Genomic DNA, 17,173 nt, shown 5'->3' with positions numbered 1-17,173 from the left:
GCCCCTTGCTACCTGTCTCTCCGACCGGGAAGATTGACAGGGATTGATGTGCATCTTATTTCAGAATAAAAATGATGTTAGTGTAACATATGGTAATAAGGAGGCTAAGAAGCTAGCTACTCCAATAGCTACACCAAAATGCACATATTCCTAAAATAATACATTCGTAAACCAAGTGATAATCCTTAATTTTTCGTATCACTGTAAAACTGCAGGAAATGAAAAACAAGAGGAATGGAATCGATATAACAGACGACCAACTCACCGAAATAATATTCTCTATGACAGTTTGAGAAATCGTATAAAATACGCAAAAATTATCTATTGATACGTGGCATGAGGTAAGAAATAAATTAACAAGTCGGTCAGCGAATTGCCTGGTAAAGCTCCGTGGAGCATAATAAAGGAGTTGCAAGGGCTAGCATCTGATTACTCAATACTACTTAACAACCATTATGGTGTCAGTGTCCACCAGCGCTGTGAAGGCCGAACTCTTGCTCCAACCCTCTCTCTCTCTCTCCCCGCTCCTGTGCCAGGTAAGTCCAGTACGGGCTCACCATATCCCGTGCTACTTGGAACTTGTTTTGAGTAGCTGAATCTATAACAACAACAACCACCTCTCTCTCTCTCTCTCTCTCTCTCTCTCCTCTCTTCCTTCTCTGACCAGTTCCCGCTGGTCAACTTATTACGAAAGAAACATGAAAAGGATCCAGTGATCAGTAAATCTAGTCACTAATCTTGAAGGACAACGTTGTATTTCCGTAAAATGAACAGCAAGACATCAGTAGCAATCTATAGATTAATATCCTTACTCTCACGTATCACGGGCTCACAATGGAAATTCAGGCAACAGATGAATCTAAATTGAACAATGGCTTTTAATTGCGGATAGAATACATATACTAAAAATATGTATATTTGCACAAAATATGTATTTTTGTTATATTACGTTGAATACATGTAGGCTATATCATTAAATTTTTTATAAGGGCGATAATAACCAACCCGTCCTCGACTCAAGTCCATTACATCCAGCGGTCGATCCCACAGACGCATTCATAAATTTTTACATGCTGTTCACTCAAAACGGGAATTTTCTAAAAAATTAAAGAATATTAGAATATATTAGCATATTGTGCATATATAGTCATAAGTTAGATTAGGTTAGGTGTTTTTAGGTTCTGTTGGTGATTATTTGTATTTGTAGTACGTTGGTGAAGCATTTATAGCGTTGTGGTTCGAACAAAATTCGTCAGTGAAGTACTTGTTCCGGAAGTGTTCGAACGTCATCAGTTATTAGTCGTGTGTAAACCGTTTTTCATTCATAAGCAGGGAGTTTGGCGGGTGGATGGAATCACTTTTGGGTCTTTGGTTGGAGGACGTGCTGTTACACACGACTCACAACTGATGACGTTCGAACAGTTCCGGAATAAGTGCTTCACTGACGAATTTTGTTCAAACCACAACACTGTAAATGCTTCACCCACATATTACAAATACCAGCCCGTCCTCCAAACAAAGACCTCAAAGTCCATTCCATGCACCCGCCAAACCCCCTATTTATGAATGAAAAACGGTTTACACACGACTCACAACTGAAGATGTTCGAACACTTCCGGAACAAGAGCTTCACTGACTACTTTTGTTCGAACCACAACGCTGTATTTGCTTCACCCACGTACTACAAATATAAATAATCGCCAACAGAACCTAAACACCTAACCTATGCCTATAGATGCATAATATACTAATATATTATAATAATAATAATATATATTTGAAAAAAATCCTGTTTTGAATTAACTACATGTTAAAATTTATGAATGCGTCTGTGGGGTCGACCGCTGGATGTAATGGACTTGAGTCGAGGACGGGTTGCAGAAATGGGCGCATTTCCTATCGCCTCATGCCTCTGTCCACTTGGCAGGAAATAGGTACCCAGGAGTAAGTCAGCTTGTTAGTCAGTCTGCCGAAACGCTATGCGTGTTAGTGGCTTTGGATGAATGTAAAAATACCAATCTAATGTAATCTCACCAACCTATTGTACCTTCTTGCAAATAAATTATTATTATTATTATTATTATTATTATTATTATTATTATTATTATTATTATTATTATGTTGGGGGTTGCATCCTGGGGGGTCTGTAATTCGACCTCGTAAGGAATCACGATATAAGCCTAACATGTATATATACACACTTGCTGCCTGTCCCCCGGCATAATGAATTAATAAATATTCTTCTTATGAATACAAAATATTATCATCATCATTACCATTATCATTGTTTTTACTATAATATCATCTCTGTGGAAGAAATGCTCCTGATTATGGGCGCCAGGACTGAGTAGGTGTCGCTGGAATAAGCGCTGGTATTGGAATAAGCGCTGGCATTGGGTTGATGGGAGCGTATCATCTGATCAGCTGGCGCGTCGTAAACACTCGTCCGAGTTCGATATTTAGCGATTCCTTTGTTGTTGTTAATCATTAACGGTAAAGGAAATTTTAAATATTACCTAAAACACTGTATATTAAGGTACATTTTTAGGGATTAACTTAACTGAGTAATAAATATCTGATAGATAAATTTGTTAAAGAACAAACAAGAAGTCAAACGAAGCCTTTCGAAATCAGGATATAGTTGCCACAGAGCTTGAGTTGAAAAAATTAAAAAACACTAAATATTATTAGTTTCTGTATATTCTCACAGAAAGAACAGTTTGAAGATATCACAAGGAATAACAAATGTAACACTGAACCTAAATCATAAGATATCGGCTTAAGATTTCAAGTGCAATCCTTTTGCCAAATGCGGCATAAGCGTAGCAGCTGTCAGTTGTTTGTGACTCAGTAGAGGGTGAGGACGCTCGCTGTCTCTCGTGGATACTCTTGCAAGATTTGTTGCCAAATCTGCTTTCCTATCTAGTCAGATTTAACAATGAGAATATAGTGTCGGGACCTAAGTTAGCCACAATGAAGCTTTACACGTTAAGACGCCCACGGGGCCGTACACTTGTAATAGTGTTGTGTTGTGTTGGACTCGTGTGTGGGGTGTTCCCTACCTCGGCTCCAGACAACAGATATCAACTCACAGAAAAAGGTAAGATGGTCATTTTTGTGACACATTTAACAAATAAAGTGGTTAGTGTTTCGTGTTTCGATGTAAGCGGTGATTGAAGGTCGATTTTGACGGGTTGGATTGACATAGCGACTGTCAGACCGGCTCCAGAATTTTCTGTCAATTTAGATACAGGTTACCGTACATACAGACGGGCAGAAACACCTGTGTATGATTTGACAGTACTATTGGGAATTTGACAGGCGAAGCAAAATTTGGCAGAAGTGCCTGTGAGGCAAATGAGTGTGGATATTCCCTCGTACTTGACAAGGATCTCTGTCTATCTCATACAGTTGACCTGGCCGCTATGGAGAGGCCTGTAGGGCCTGGTGTAGACTACAGGCCCAGCCTGTGGTGCCATTCTGTCGACCTTTGGTGCCATAGTGGCAGCTTGTGGTGCCATGGGGTAGAGGGCCAGTGCCACAGTGTTGAGTAAGGGTTCTTAACAAGGGGGATATGGGAATCAAATAATAATTGTATAGGGCTCGATCTCTGAACAGTTAAGAAAGCTGTTAGTTTATAATTAACTTTGCCTGTTATCTATGCAACTTGAGGCGGTTTATGTTTTGCTTGCACAAAAACAGCAAAAAATCTCGCTAGTTGTAACATTTAATAATTTTGTAACTAGCGTCAAAAATTGTTATTTGCTGAGCTAAACGAACTAGAGGGTTCAGTTCCTGAACCGATTATGTGCCTCTGTAATCCTTTACACCACCGCCCACGGGATGGGTATGGGGTGCATAATAAATAAATAAATTGAAAGTTGTAGCTCGCTTGTGTATTTGCGATTTACCGTCTGATGTAAATGATGAAATCCATGATATTTTCTTTCAATGTTTTGTTCCTAGGTATCCTTATGTAAAGTAAACCGGATTTACATCTTTTGAAGTCATACTGGATTGACGGTGGTGGTGATTTCGACAATGGCGAAGGAGATGGGGGTATGTGGACATACTGGTTACTCCAATGGAGGGTTTTGTAATTGTGAAAAGGTTAAGAGCCACTGGTTTAGAAGGTCGGCTTTTGGTGCCATAGTGTGTGGGCCTGGCTGAGGTGCCATAGTGTGTGGGCCTGGCTGAGGTGCCATAGTGTGTGGGGCCTAGCTGAGGTGCCATATTGTGTGGGCCTGACTGTGGGGCTAGCCACAGCCACATCGAGTCTGCTTGTGGTATCATACAACACAAAGGAACATAAAACACCAATTTTAGAAGTGGATATTAACCATAGCCTAGCCTATGTCACATATATTGTTTCCGAGTTTAATCTCTAGCGCATTTGTATGGATTCAGTGGGTGTAAACACATAGGAAGCTTAACCATTTGTTAATGCTATCAGCGAAGACTAGTAGCCAAGCTCGGCAAATTTTGTTTAAATTGATCACATTATTAAATTGAAATACGACAATACCTGGCTGAACACACGATTTAAGCTGGTAGACGCTCGAGGACCCTGTAGTACTCACCTAGTTGTGCTTGCGGGGGTTGAGCTTTGGCTCTTTAGTCCCGAGTCATAGTGAGTCATTGTGATCCAGTTGAGTGAGGACGATGAGGGGGACTTAATTAAGTGAGAGGCAAATCAGATTGATGTAAAGTATACACACTTGCTGCAGAAAGCTGAGACGTCGAGGACCTGTAGAAATGAAGCTACGGAAATCTGGGATTTCGGTCTCTCGCCTCAAGAAGGGTGAAGAGCCAGCGACCAACTATTAGGTCGTAAGCTGGTCGCGTTCATTTAGTTTGAGCTGGTCTCTGGTCAACATTGGAATAGGTGAAGTGTTTTCTGGCCTATCTTCAATTTATTTACAGCTGGGAAAGCACAGAATGATCTCCCAGGGGAAGTGTTTCGGTACATAAGTAAAAGACGCTGCAGTACATCTCCCAGAGAAAATGTAGCACATCTCCCGAAGATGGTGCAGCACATCTCCCAGGCAAGAAGCAGCGCGTGCCCTAAGCAAGAAGCAATGCGTGCCCCAAGCAAGCAGCAGTGCATGCCCCAAGCAAGCAGCATTGCATGCCCCAAGCAAGCAGCATTGCATGCCCCAAGCAAACAGCAGTGACAGAACAGTTACAGCGCCGCTCCTGTGCCAGTTAAGTCCACTACGGGCTCACCATAGCCCGTACTACTTGGAAATGTGTTCCCAGTAGCTGAATCTTAAACAACAACAACGGGAGTTTATACCAAACATCTTGACCTCCCAAGGACACCAGCAATGGTAAGAGATCAGGATTCGTTTTTCATTAATCACATTTACTAGGAAGAACGCGAGCCTCATATTTACACGGATACTTGCATAAACTCACAAGTCATCGGTAAACACACAAAGGGCTCCACACCTGCGAGAGACTCGAACCTAGAAGGCCAGGTGTTCGTACACCAAGATAACCAGTGGTCAGAGTACTGGTTGTCTTGGTGTGCGATCACCTGGGTTCGAGTCTCGCAGGGGTGGAGCCCTTTGTGTGTTTACCTATGACTTGTGAGTTTATGCAAGTATCCGTGTATATGTGATTATATATATATATATATATATATATATATATATATATATATATATATATATATATATATATATATATATATATATTGACCTGATTATATATATATATATATATATATATATATATATATATATATATATATCACACACACATCTATAAGTTAATGTAAATGTTGTATTTAAATAGCAGGACTTTGTTTCATAATCCCTTGATTACATTATCAAATTATAAGTTGTAAGTATTTCCAGGTTATGCTTCTATAAATAATATATATTTACACCGAAAATATATATATATATATATATATATATATATATATATATATATATATATATATATATATATATATATATATATATAAACTTTGTTTCTATTTAGCTTTTAGTTAAAAAAAAAATCAGTTAGCGATTCTATACAGCGCAAAATGAATGCAAAAACGATTTTATACAAAGCTTAAATGAATGCTACTTATGGTTCATTGTATTATTACCTCCGCGAAGAACATCAATTCAAGGTTGGTGTTCTACTGGTTCTTCCCTGTATGTTGGCAGTGAACATTGAATTCTTCACCCCGAGCCAAAGTTAGTTGCTCTCGGCTGGTTCCCCCTCACACAGGTTCCCCCTTTCATGCTTGCGATGAGTTTTTGCGATTTCTGGAAAAAAAAAGTTTAAAAGGGACTGGGTGCCGCTTCTTCACGATTATAGAGGTGCTGATGGCATGCCTACATTAATGGTTGTAGGAGTCTCGGGGTTGTTTCTGAGTTGTAATGTTAGACTAGTCGCTATGTTGTAGAGAGAGATACTCTGTACATATACAGAGATACTCAGAGTATCAGAGATACTCAGAGTATCAGAGATACTCTGGTGAATCTTGTGTAGCCGTGAAGTGCGTTTTTTTGTTTAATGGAACGGGGGAAGGGAGGGGAGGGAGGGAGAGGGAAATGTGAGATAAAATGTGTACGAGCGAGAGAGAGAGAGAGAGAGAGAGAATGATGGATTCGTGAGAAGAGATAATGTGTGGGAGAGAGTGAAAGGGGGGGTTGGATTGGTGGGTGGATTTAATGAATGGATCGATGGCTGGTTGAGGGGGAGAGAGTCGTTTCACAAGTTACCTGTTCCTTATACGATAGTTACTTAGTTTAAAATCATGATAATCACGAAATAAAATAAACCTCTAGGGATTATAGTTGAGCTGACGTAGGATAACAGCTCTTGCTTGCAGTTTCACTAGGTACTTCACTTCGCAGCTCTAATGACCCGTTTTAAAAAACCCTTTTTAACAAAAAAAAGAGAAGGGGGCCTAGAGGGAGAGAAGCAGACAGGCTCACAGACATAATTTACCTTACCTTGCAAGGTAGAAACAATGAACAGACTGATTCATTCAAAAGCACATGTACTAAGTGTTATGCACATTATTCAGTTAATAATGAATAGGGTTCAAGAGTGTGTGTGTACAGGGAGGTTATAGCAAGAACACGCACGCGCGCGCACTCAATTTTAAGGGCAGTTTCGACAGAGAATTTGAAGGTCAGAATAGGTCAACTATAACGCTACAGGTACAACAAGGCTGTTAGTTGAGGCATAAAGTGCTAGACCTCAAATCTCCGTAGTGACTGATAGGTAAGTTGACACACACGCACATACTCAAACATACAAACATACTCAAACAAAATATACAAATATTAGAGCATGCAAACATACAAATACACTAATCATATACATAAACTCGCCTACTGGTAGATAGGTGAGTTCAAAGGGCTCTATAATCTTTACATCAGTCGATTAAAAGTTTAGATTAGAGGTAGGATCCAAGAGCGTGTGATCAACCAGTGCAAGCTGTGAAAGTACAGTTAGGTGTACTCACCGTCTCCTCATCTTTGAATAAGCCTCCCTAGGCCTAATTATGAAAGCTATTATGAGAAAGAAGACAACTAAATTAGCATACTGGACAGGGGATTATGACATTTTAGAATTTCTAGGACAAATTCGGAAAGAGGGATTGAAAGGAAAATCATTAAAAGAAATTCTGGAAATCTAGGACTCGAAAAAAGGTTCAGGGATATTGGGTTACTTGAGAAACATGAGTGCTATTTAAATGGTCGAGAAATGAGTATCTTCGCGTTTGCCGGCATCGCAACTGGAAATGGCATTGTTAATGGCATAGAGAACACCCAAAACTGTTGCACTCTCATATCAGAAGAAAGTCATCATTGGATGATTAAGTGTATAGGAAGATCAAAAGAGCTGGGGGACATACCGAAAGTGATAAGGAAGTGTGTGATCTACTCTGCGAAAGATTTCAAAACGTTTTCAAAATAACTGAAGCAACCACAAAGTCCAATGAAGACTGTGTAACTAGAAACAGATGTAGTAGAAGAGTGAGAAAGGAAGCAATTAAAATAACTAGACGTGAAAAGGCGACGGTTTTGTCTCATGCAGATCGGCGTTCAATCCCCGACCGTCCAAGTGGTTGGGCACCATTCCTTCACCCTCGTCCCATCCCAAATCCTTATCCCGACCCCTTCCAAGTGCTATACAGTCGTAATGGCTTGGCTCTTTCCCCTGATAATAACAAAAATGCATTAGAATCTGCTAAAAATGTTCCCAGCAGGGTGCATGAATGGTTGCAGAGTAGTCAGCTATATATTAATCAAGTTGCAGCACAGAGCCAGCCATTATGATAACCGTCAAATATGAAAAATAAGGATACAGCCCAGAATGTGTTACAAATGTTAATGATAGGAGGAAATATTTTGGACTAATAACTCTCACGTCTAAATTTTGGTGTGTGTCAAGAAGCTGCCCCAGTGGAGGGATGGTGTGTCCCTCGGGTGTTTGTGGTGCCGGCCGCTGTTGAACGAGTCTGGTTACCGTCAAGGAGACTGCCAAGATTGGCCTCATGTGGGGGCGAAGGGTTCCATGATTCAACAGGAGGCTCACAACAGTCTCTATACAAGGCACTTTACATCTATGGTCAGCTACGCAGGTACTAGTCTTGCTCCACCCACCCAACTGGGCGGCAGCTTTGATGGGTGTGGGTGCATTGATTGATGAAGATTAAGCCACCCAAAAGGTGGTACGGGCATGAATAGCCCGTAAGTGGTGGCCCTTTTGAGCCATTACCAGTATCAAGAGCTGATACTGGAGATGTCTCCCGTGTCTGACCAAATGAGGACCTCATTAAAGATTGATGAAGATTAAGCCACCCAAAACGTGGCACAAGCATGAATAGCCCGTAAACCTCATTAAACTGAGCCATCTGTTTAAATATGTCATTGATATCTCAACTTATCTGCACCCCACCATCAAAGCATCATTCACAGCCATCACCACGAAGGGTAAGGAGAATATTGCTCTTCTAAAAGCAGTCACGCGAAATAATTGCCTTTTCTATTAAAAAAGCCTCGAGCATTATATTTACCCTCAAAAGGGCGCACTTCGGCAGCCTGTAGACTTTAAAGAAATAATACTAGCACACAGACTGTGTCAAGTTTAAGTTAAACTGTCAAGTTTAAGCCAATTAAGTTAAACTGGCTGAATTGTACTCTGACGGTACTAGCTACACTACAATTAGCTACTAGTAAATGAAAAATACAGGAAGATCGGTAACTATCTGTGGTTTAAGGTCTGTTCATCAATCAGCCCCAACTCTTGATCCAGGTAAGTCCACTACGGGCTCACCATAGCCGGTGCTACTTGCCCCGCTCCAGGTAAGTCCACTATGAGCAGGAACTGGGTCACCATCTCACTCACTACAGTACTGAAGTTACACACAGAAATCACACTAACGTGATGCATCAAATGAACAAATCCACAAGGTTCGAATCCTCGTCACGGCCCTTGTGGATTTGTTCATTTACAGTACTGAAGTCATTAGACCCCTGTAGAACTGTTAGCACGAGGTAGCTAAAGCCGTCCAACTTTATCAACTTTCGTGTTCTTGAGGATATCCTAACTGTGATTGGCTGTATGACGGACCATGCAACTGATTACCTGTCTATATGACGGACCATGCAACTGATTACCTGTCTATATGACGGACCATGCAACTGATTACCTGTCTATATGACGGACCATGCAACTGATTACCTGTCTATATGACGGACCATGCAACTGATTACCTGTCTATATGACGGACCATGCAACTGATTACCTGTCTATATGACGGACCATGCAACTGATTACCTGTCTATATGACGGACCATGCAACTGATTACCTGTCTATATGACGGACCGTCTATGAAATGGAAATTTTAGTATCAGACAGCCAGCTAATGACGCACTCTAACCATTCATATTAAAAAAATATTATAATTAAGGAGATTGAATCGTCCCATTTTCTCTTGGCTGGGGGTGAAGTATGGTTTTCTGGCCGGATGGCGCGTATCTCTAATCTCCCACACTGTGTTGGTTAGCGCACAGCCAACTGTCACTCCACGTGTCAACTACGGTAATTGTTACCTTCTCATATCCAGTGTTAACAATTGTGTAAAGTTTTACGTAAATGGCCTGGCTCCGGCGTAATATTGTTATGCGTGGAAGTTGCAGAGGAATGTGCGGTTCTGTTACCAGCAAGGTTAGTATGATAATTATATGTGTATGTAGAAGTTAAAGTTGGTTGATATTAATCATTTTTGTGCTACCGCTCACAGTATGAATATAAGAGGCAGAAATAATAATAATAATACTAACATTAATAATTTATTTCGGAAAAGTACATACGTAGTTGCAGAGTTACAGTACAAACATTCTGTTTGATTTAAAGATAGAGGTAGTACATACAATACCTAAAGCCACTAGTACGCATAGCGTTTCGGGTAAATTAGCCGCCGCTGACGGCAACGACCGAAAAGTCCAAATACTGATTGGACTTATGCGTGGCGAGGCTGTCCACAGTCACCCATCCAGTTACCGGCCAGACCCAACTGTGCCTAAACTGGTGAACGATTAGTGCACACATCAACTCACGTATAGTTGAATTTTCTAATGGCCAAACATCCTTGGTGATATTAAACGCCCTCTGATTATTCCGCACATTTGATGGTGCTACATAGCCTTCCCGGCTTGGTGCCTTCTTTTGATAATTACTTACTTTCTAATGGCCAAAGTAGGCCAAGATGGGATCCTTAAGCAGACGAGGAGTCACAATAACGTGACTGAAGTATGTTGACCAGACCACACACTAGAAAGCGAAGGGACGACGACGTTGAGAATGATCCAGGACGGACCGAAAAGTCGTCGTCCTTTCACCTTCTAGTGTGTGGTCTGGTCAACAGGATCCTTAAATTCACAAGGATAGTGTACCAACCAGGCAGCATGTTAGTTGGGTTTCACATCCACCTTTCTTGTATAAATATTATTAACAACATTCTGGTCCTCTATAGTTTCCTTAAATTCCATTTTGTTTACAAATTGTCTGGTATTGAAGAGGATATTTTAATGTGGAAAATGATGGATTTAGGGACAGTAAGTATTACCTTGCGTGGATTTCGGGCATCAACGTCCCCGCGGCCCGGTCTCTGACCAGGCCTCCTGGTTGCTGGACTGGTTAGTGTCACGTAACCATTGTCACGTAACCAGTGTCATGTACGATCATTTTTATATTAATAAAAGGTAAAGCTAACGAGTGTTTTTGTATTTGAGGACCTTGATTAAGGTATTGTAACAATATTAAACTCTTGGTCATGAACGGTTCAAATAGAACTAGAAAGCAACTGGTCAGAACTAAAGTCCTTCATTAGTCGCTGGCTCCACTCAGACAGGTACCAAAAGCTGAGTTCATTGCCTCGTAACTTGATAGTGAACTCTCTCTCTCTTTAACTTTTACTGCATATGCAAAATGCAACTCGTTACAGACCAGTAATTACAGAGAGATAGTTACAGTGGTGAGTTGTTAGAGGGGGGGGAGGGGGACACAAAGTGTGTGTGTGCTCTCACGTCTGGTGTGTGTGTGTGTGTGTGTGTGTGTGTGTGTGTGTGTGTGTGTGTGTGTGTGTGTGTGTGTGTGTGTGTGTGTGTGTGTGTGTGTGTGTGTGGTAATGAGAAGTCTGGGAAGCGTGAATACGAGGTAAGGGGGGAAGGGGTTATACCACAGGAGATGGAAACCAGTGAAGGCCAGGTCTTTCGTGTTCACATTTTCATCATGATTATTTCGACACGAAATATGAAGCATTATGAAGCTGGGTTTTGCATTTGTTTGAACACATGAACTTGCAACATTACGTGAGTGCGTACTCACCTATTTGTGCTTGCGGGGGTTGAGCTTTGGCTCTTTGGTCCCGCCTCTCAACTGTCAATCAACTGGTGTACAGGTTCCTGAGCCTACTGGGCTCTATCATATCTACATTTAAGGCTGTGTATGGAGTCAGCCTCCACCACATCTGGTGTGTGTATGTGTGTGTGTCTAATCCTCCTATTTTGGTAATACTTATTAGTAACGATGAGGACCATAATACAACGAACAACGCAAATTAGAAAGAAGAAATCGATACTATTGAAATTAAACAAACTGAAAAAGATTTAATATGTTGCAAAGATAAACTATAACCCTAACCTTCCTAGGCCTAATACACGATATCTGAGGCCTAATATAGTACATATATGTGTGCTATACTAGGCCTAGGAAATAAAGTGAATAGTACAAAATTCTACTATTTAACTGCTTAGTACGTCAATCTTTGTACTATGGTGTACAGGATCCAGCTGCTAGTGTTTGGATCCCCGCCATGCTAACCTTAGATTGTCTGATGGTCTGACACATGACCTATTACCCTCTATTATATCTACTACTTTCTCTCTCATTCTCTATTCTGTCTATTCTCTCTCATGGCCCTCCCTACTCCCATGCCCCTCCCTTTCCCCCCTCTCTCCTTCCTTCCTTCGTTCCCTTCCTTCCTTCCTTCCTTCCTTCCTCCCTTCCTCCCTCCCTCCCTCCCTCCCTCCCTCCCTCCCTCCCTCCCTCCCTCCCTCCCTTCCTTCCTTCCTTCCTCCCTCCCTCCCTCCCTCCCTCCCTCCCTCCCTCCCTCCCTTCCTCCCTCCCTCCCTCCCTCCCTCCCTCCCTCCCTCCCTCCCTCCCTTCCTTCCTTCCTCCCTCCCTTCCTTCCTCCCTCCCTTCCTCCCTCCCTCCCTTCCTCCCTCCCTCCCTCCCTCCCTCCCTCCCTCCCTCCCTCCCTCCCTCCCTCCCTTCCTTCCTCCCTCCCTCCCTCCCTCCCTCCCTCCCTCCCTTCCTCCCTCCCTTCCTCCCTCCCTCCCTCCCTCCCTCCCTCCCTCCCTTCCTTCCTTCCTTCCTCCCTCCCTCCCTCCCTCCCTCCCTCCCTTCCTCCCTCCCTCCCTCCCTCCCTCCCTCCCTCCCTCCCTCCCTCCCTTCCTTCCTTCCTTCCTCCCTCCCTCCCTTCCTCCCTCCCTCCCTTCCTCCCTCCCTCCCTCCCTTCCTCCCTTCCTCCCTCCCTCCCTCCCTTCCTCCCTTCCTTCCTTCCTTCCTCCCTCCCTCCCTTCCTCCCTCCCTCCCTTCCTCCCTCCCTCCCTCCCTCCCTTCCTTCCTTCCTTCCTCCCTCCCTCCCTCCCTCCCTCCCTCCCTCCCTTCCTCCCTCCCTCCCTCCCTCCCTCCCTTCCTCCCTCCCTCCCTCCCTTCCTCCCTTCCTTCCTTCCTTCCTCCCTCCCTCCCTTCCTCCCTCCCTCCCTTCCTCCCTCCCTCCCTCCCTCCCTTCCTTCCTTCCTTCCTCCCTCCCTCCCTCCCTCCCTCCCTCCCTTCCTCCCTCCCTCCCTCCCTCCCTCCCTCCCTCCCTCCCTCCCTCCCTTCCTTCCTTCCTTCCTTCCTTCCTCCCTCCCTTCCTCCCTCCCTCCCTCCCTTCCTCCCTTCCTTCCTTCCTTCCTCCCTCCCTCCCTTCCTCCCTCCCTCCCTTCCTCCCTCCCTCCCTCCCTCCCTTCCTTCCTCCCTCCCTCCCTCCCTCCCTCCCTCCCTCCCTTCCTTCCTTCCTTCCTTCCTCCCTCCCTCCCTCCCTCCCTCCCTCCCTTCCTTCCTTCCTTCCTTCCTTCCTTCCTTCCTTCCTTCCTCCCTCCCTCCCTTCCTCCCTCCCTTCCTTCTCCTTCATCTTCTCCTTGGTGGCGTGTGTTGGTGTCGAGGACTGCGGTGGTGGCGACGGAGGAGAGGCAGGAAGAGGAGGGCAAACAGCAGACCGCGGGAGGCACCAGCGGCTGGTGGACGTGTTGGCACTGCTCACCACACGCCACGTGGAGTTGACTCCTGGCAGGCACTGTGCCAGTTATTGTCTCCCGCTCTTACCTGCCTCCCCCGTCACCCCCTACCACTGTAACAGTCTTCGCTACCGTCACATTCTGCTCCTTTTCTCGCTATAGGGTACACGAGCTGGACTCTGCTGCTTGTTTGATAGATATTCGTGATTAAAAAGATGTTTTGTAGTAGGGGGTTCTCCCTGGCACGAGCCGAAGGCGGGTTAGATGTTGTTGTTATAGATTCAGCTACTCGGAACAAGTTCCAAGTAGCACGGGCTATGGTGAGCCCGTAACTTAACCTGGCACAGGAGCGCGGGGCGGGTTAGAGGTGAGGGTGAAACTAAGAGTATGTCAGTGGAGCGGATGGGACTCAAGTGATAGGAAGGTTGTGGTGGGTGTGAGCGTGGGTGACGGGTGGGTGTGAGCCTGGGTGACGGGTGGGTGTGAGCCTGGGTGACGGGTTGGTGTGAGCCTGGGTGACGGGTGGGTGTGAGCCTGGCTGATGTAAATATACCATCCACCAAACGTGGGAAGTATTTACCCCGAGATAAGTGCGTGACTGGGAAACCATTGTGTTTGCAGTTAAGTGCACTTGTATGTGTTTATATCGTCGCTGGGAAGGTTGGTTTTATTGAGGGAAGATGAAGAGTGTAAAAGCGGAAGGGTGTTTGTGCGGGATAGAGAGGTCAAGGTTGCCGTTAAATACATGAATACAAGATTAATGTGAGCACACTAACGAGGTCATGGGCTGGTAAACGACCTGTATGTCTGGGGGGGGGGGTGTTGCTCGTATAGTTTCCGGTATATATTATTAAATATGACCGAAAAAGTAAGATTAATAATTCTAACACGAATTTTAACTCAACTTGGCATCAAGTTGAGGCTGCTGATAAAGTTACTACGCTGAGTAGAATACATATTAAAAATCCTGCGAATATTGAATTAGAATTATTAGAATTAGAATTATTATTAGAATACATTAGAATTATTAATCTTACTTTTTCGGTCATATTTAATAATATGTGTCTACAGGAAAGACTGCTACCAAAATATACTAATATTTCCGGTATATGTATATATATATAGGTATATAAAATATTTGTATATATATTCATCATGTTTGATGTGAAAGATCAGAAGGCGTATTTATTTGACAATTTTCTTCGGTAGCATGAAATGATTACCATGCAAACGTATCTTGAATGTTGTTATGAGGGGGGGGGGGCTTCTCGTGGTGTTTCTTGGGCAGTTTTGTGAGTAAACAATAACAATCCTCACTGCGGGCTCACCATAGCCCGTGCTACTTGGAAACTTTTTGTTCCAGGTCGCATTTCAGCTTAGTAATTGTTGTGTCGCTGAGAAATATTACAATTATCAATGCTTTTGTGGGCGGGAGGAGGTCGGTAGGTGTTTGTGATATGGAAAATAAGCTCAAATTTAAGGTGTGGGGTTGGAGATATAATTAGAGATATAATTAGAGATATAATTAGAGATATAATTAGAGATATAATTAGATATAACTGTCCTAAATACAATTCAGAGAGAAGCCTGTAGGCCAACAGAGATTTGGGAAAAGTCATGAGTTACCAGCATCTGGGCTTAATGGAGAAGAAGAGAATTATGGTAATAAATTAGCCTAACGAAAATAGTATGTAAACGAGTGCTGGAATAACCAGATGAAAGAAGCCAGAATGAATGCCGATGTTACAGTGTATGTATGTAGTTATTTCCTTCAATGCATTTACAAGCGTATTTTCTCCTTGCTTTACGTTTCAAATCAATCAGTTGTATCTTGAATATACTGGTGAATTTCCTAGGCTAACGTATTTTGAAATCAATTGTCAACTTTATCTTGGGCTAGTCTAATGAATGCATTCATCTTTGAATACTATTTTACATTCAACAGAGTTAAATTCATACTAGTTATTCCATTTAATCATTATACTATTATGCAGGAAGAGCCACTTACCTATAGGTCATCCAATAAGGTCAGCAGACTCCTAGACATTACTACTGCAAGGCTTAGGCTTGGCTACAAGTTCCTCTGGGAACTTAAGAAATGTGTAGTATTTCATTCTGAATTCTGTGCTTCCAGAAAACTTTGCCAAATATCTAAAGTATGCCTTCTGCAGGTAGTGCTTGCTCACGATAACATCATACCATTTTCTCTACGACCCATGAGATGGGTATGGGGTACATAATAAATCAATTGACTCAAAACTCTCAGTGTAGAGTTTTAGTGTCATAGTTTTATTTACACGTGTTGTGTGCGCAGGTATATCAATGTTCAATACTCCCAGAAATGTATATGTTTATCTCTCAGAATGTTGACCAGACCACACACTAGAAGTTGAAGGGACGACGACGTTTCGGTCCGTCCTGGACCATTCTCAAGTCGATCTCTCAGAATGTTCGGTAATGTTTATTGTGATGAGTGTGTATATATGTATGAGCACGTTGTACTGAACGGGGTGAGGATAGCTTGAGCTACCTCATCCCTTTGTGTATATTTTACCTCAATAAACTAATTTAAGTTTCAATTCTCCAACAGCAAATTTTAGGTCAAATGTTTATGAAGATTCTTAAGATGCAAGCAAATATTACTGGTGGCGCAGGACCGCCTATATGTCATACAGTAAATATACAAGACTATTACAGATATTATGTATTTATATATACAAAAGTTCTTACATTCTTGCACCATATGACCCGGTGCTCACATTATGCTCTATAGCGCAGTTTTTTGTTGCTGTTGGTGAGTGTGTTTAGCGATGATGAAGGCACTTTCTCCAGACTTTGCTTGCTGAAGAAGGTTTTGTGGCTACTAGTTTGTGTACGTAACGTCCGTGGTTCAAGCTCATGTTTATTGAGACAAGAAAGAAATACATGTCAAAGAGATAGAGTAGCTTAGGCTATTTCTACCCCCCCCCCCTCCCCTCCCTCCGCGGTGACTTAATACGCGCGGTGTATTTACTCATTTGTTTGTTTACATGATGTATCATACATCACCCCAGCTGTTAATATTATTGACAATATTGTGTAATATTTTGATATTAGTTTGTGGTGTGAAGAACCTCACTTCGTATTTGGTACAGTTTGTGTTGGATGAGTGAATGCTTGTTGAGTCTGTAGGCTAGTGTGAATTGGCGCATATGATCATACAGTCCGTCCTCCTAATGTTTCCCAACGTCAAGAAACTGTCGTACTAAAATGGCCTTATCCTAACCGACCAGAGGACCCAAAACAGAAAACGGTACGGTACGTCAGTTTCGAGAGTCGCTCCTATTTTCTAGTGCGACGATTTTTGGTCTTAGGTAGAGTATACGTC

At 42.9% G+C, this 17,173-nt stretch overlaps 1 protein-coding gene across 24 annotated transcripts in view; it reads left to right on the top strand.

Annotated features, from left to right (window-relative positions):
- Positions 1–2,825: 2,825 nt before the first annotated feature.
- The window catches only part of Stim (stromal interaction molecule), a 135,517-nt gene continuing 121,169 nt past the window's right edge, over positions 2,826–17,173 (top strand). For 10 of the 24 annotated variants that reach the window (XM_069317169.1, XM_069317163.1, XM_069317161.1 and 7 more), the window contains exon 1: positions 2,828–3,100. In XM_069317169.1, the coding sequence (XP_069173270.1) occupies positions 2,974–3,100 (127 nt within the window). In that variant the 5' untranslated portion in view covers positions 2,828–2,973. Of the gene's footprint in view, positions 3,101–17,173 lie in introns of all 24 variants that reach the window. The other 14 variants (XM_045757874.2, XM_045757862.2, XM_045757882.2 and 11 more) reach the window with 2 other exon arrangements.

The sequence above is a fragment of the Procambarus clarkii genome, chromosome 86 (assembly GCF_040958095.1).
Source record: "Procambarus clarkii isolate CNS0578487 chromosome 86, FALCON_Pclarkii_2.0, whole genome shotgun sequence".
Classification (NCBI taxonomy): domain Eukaryota; kingdom Metazoa; phylum Arthropoda; class Malacostraca; order Decapoda; family Cambaridae; genus Procambarus; species Procambarus clarkii.
The sequence above is the reverse complement of the archived record's forward strand: the minus strand, read 5'-3'. Positions and strand labels throughout refer to the sequence as shown.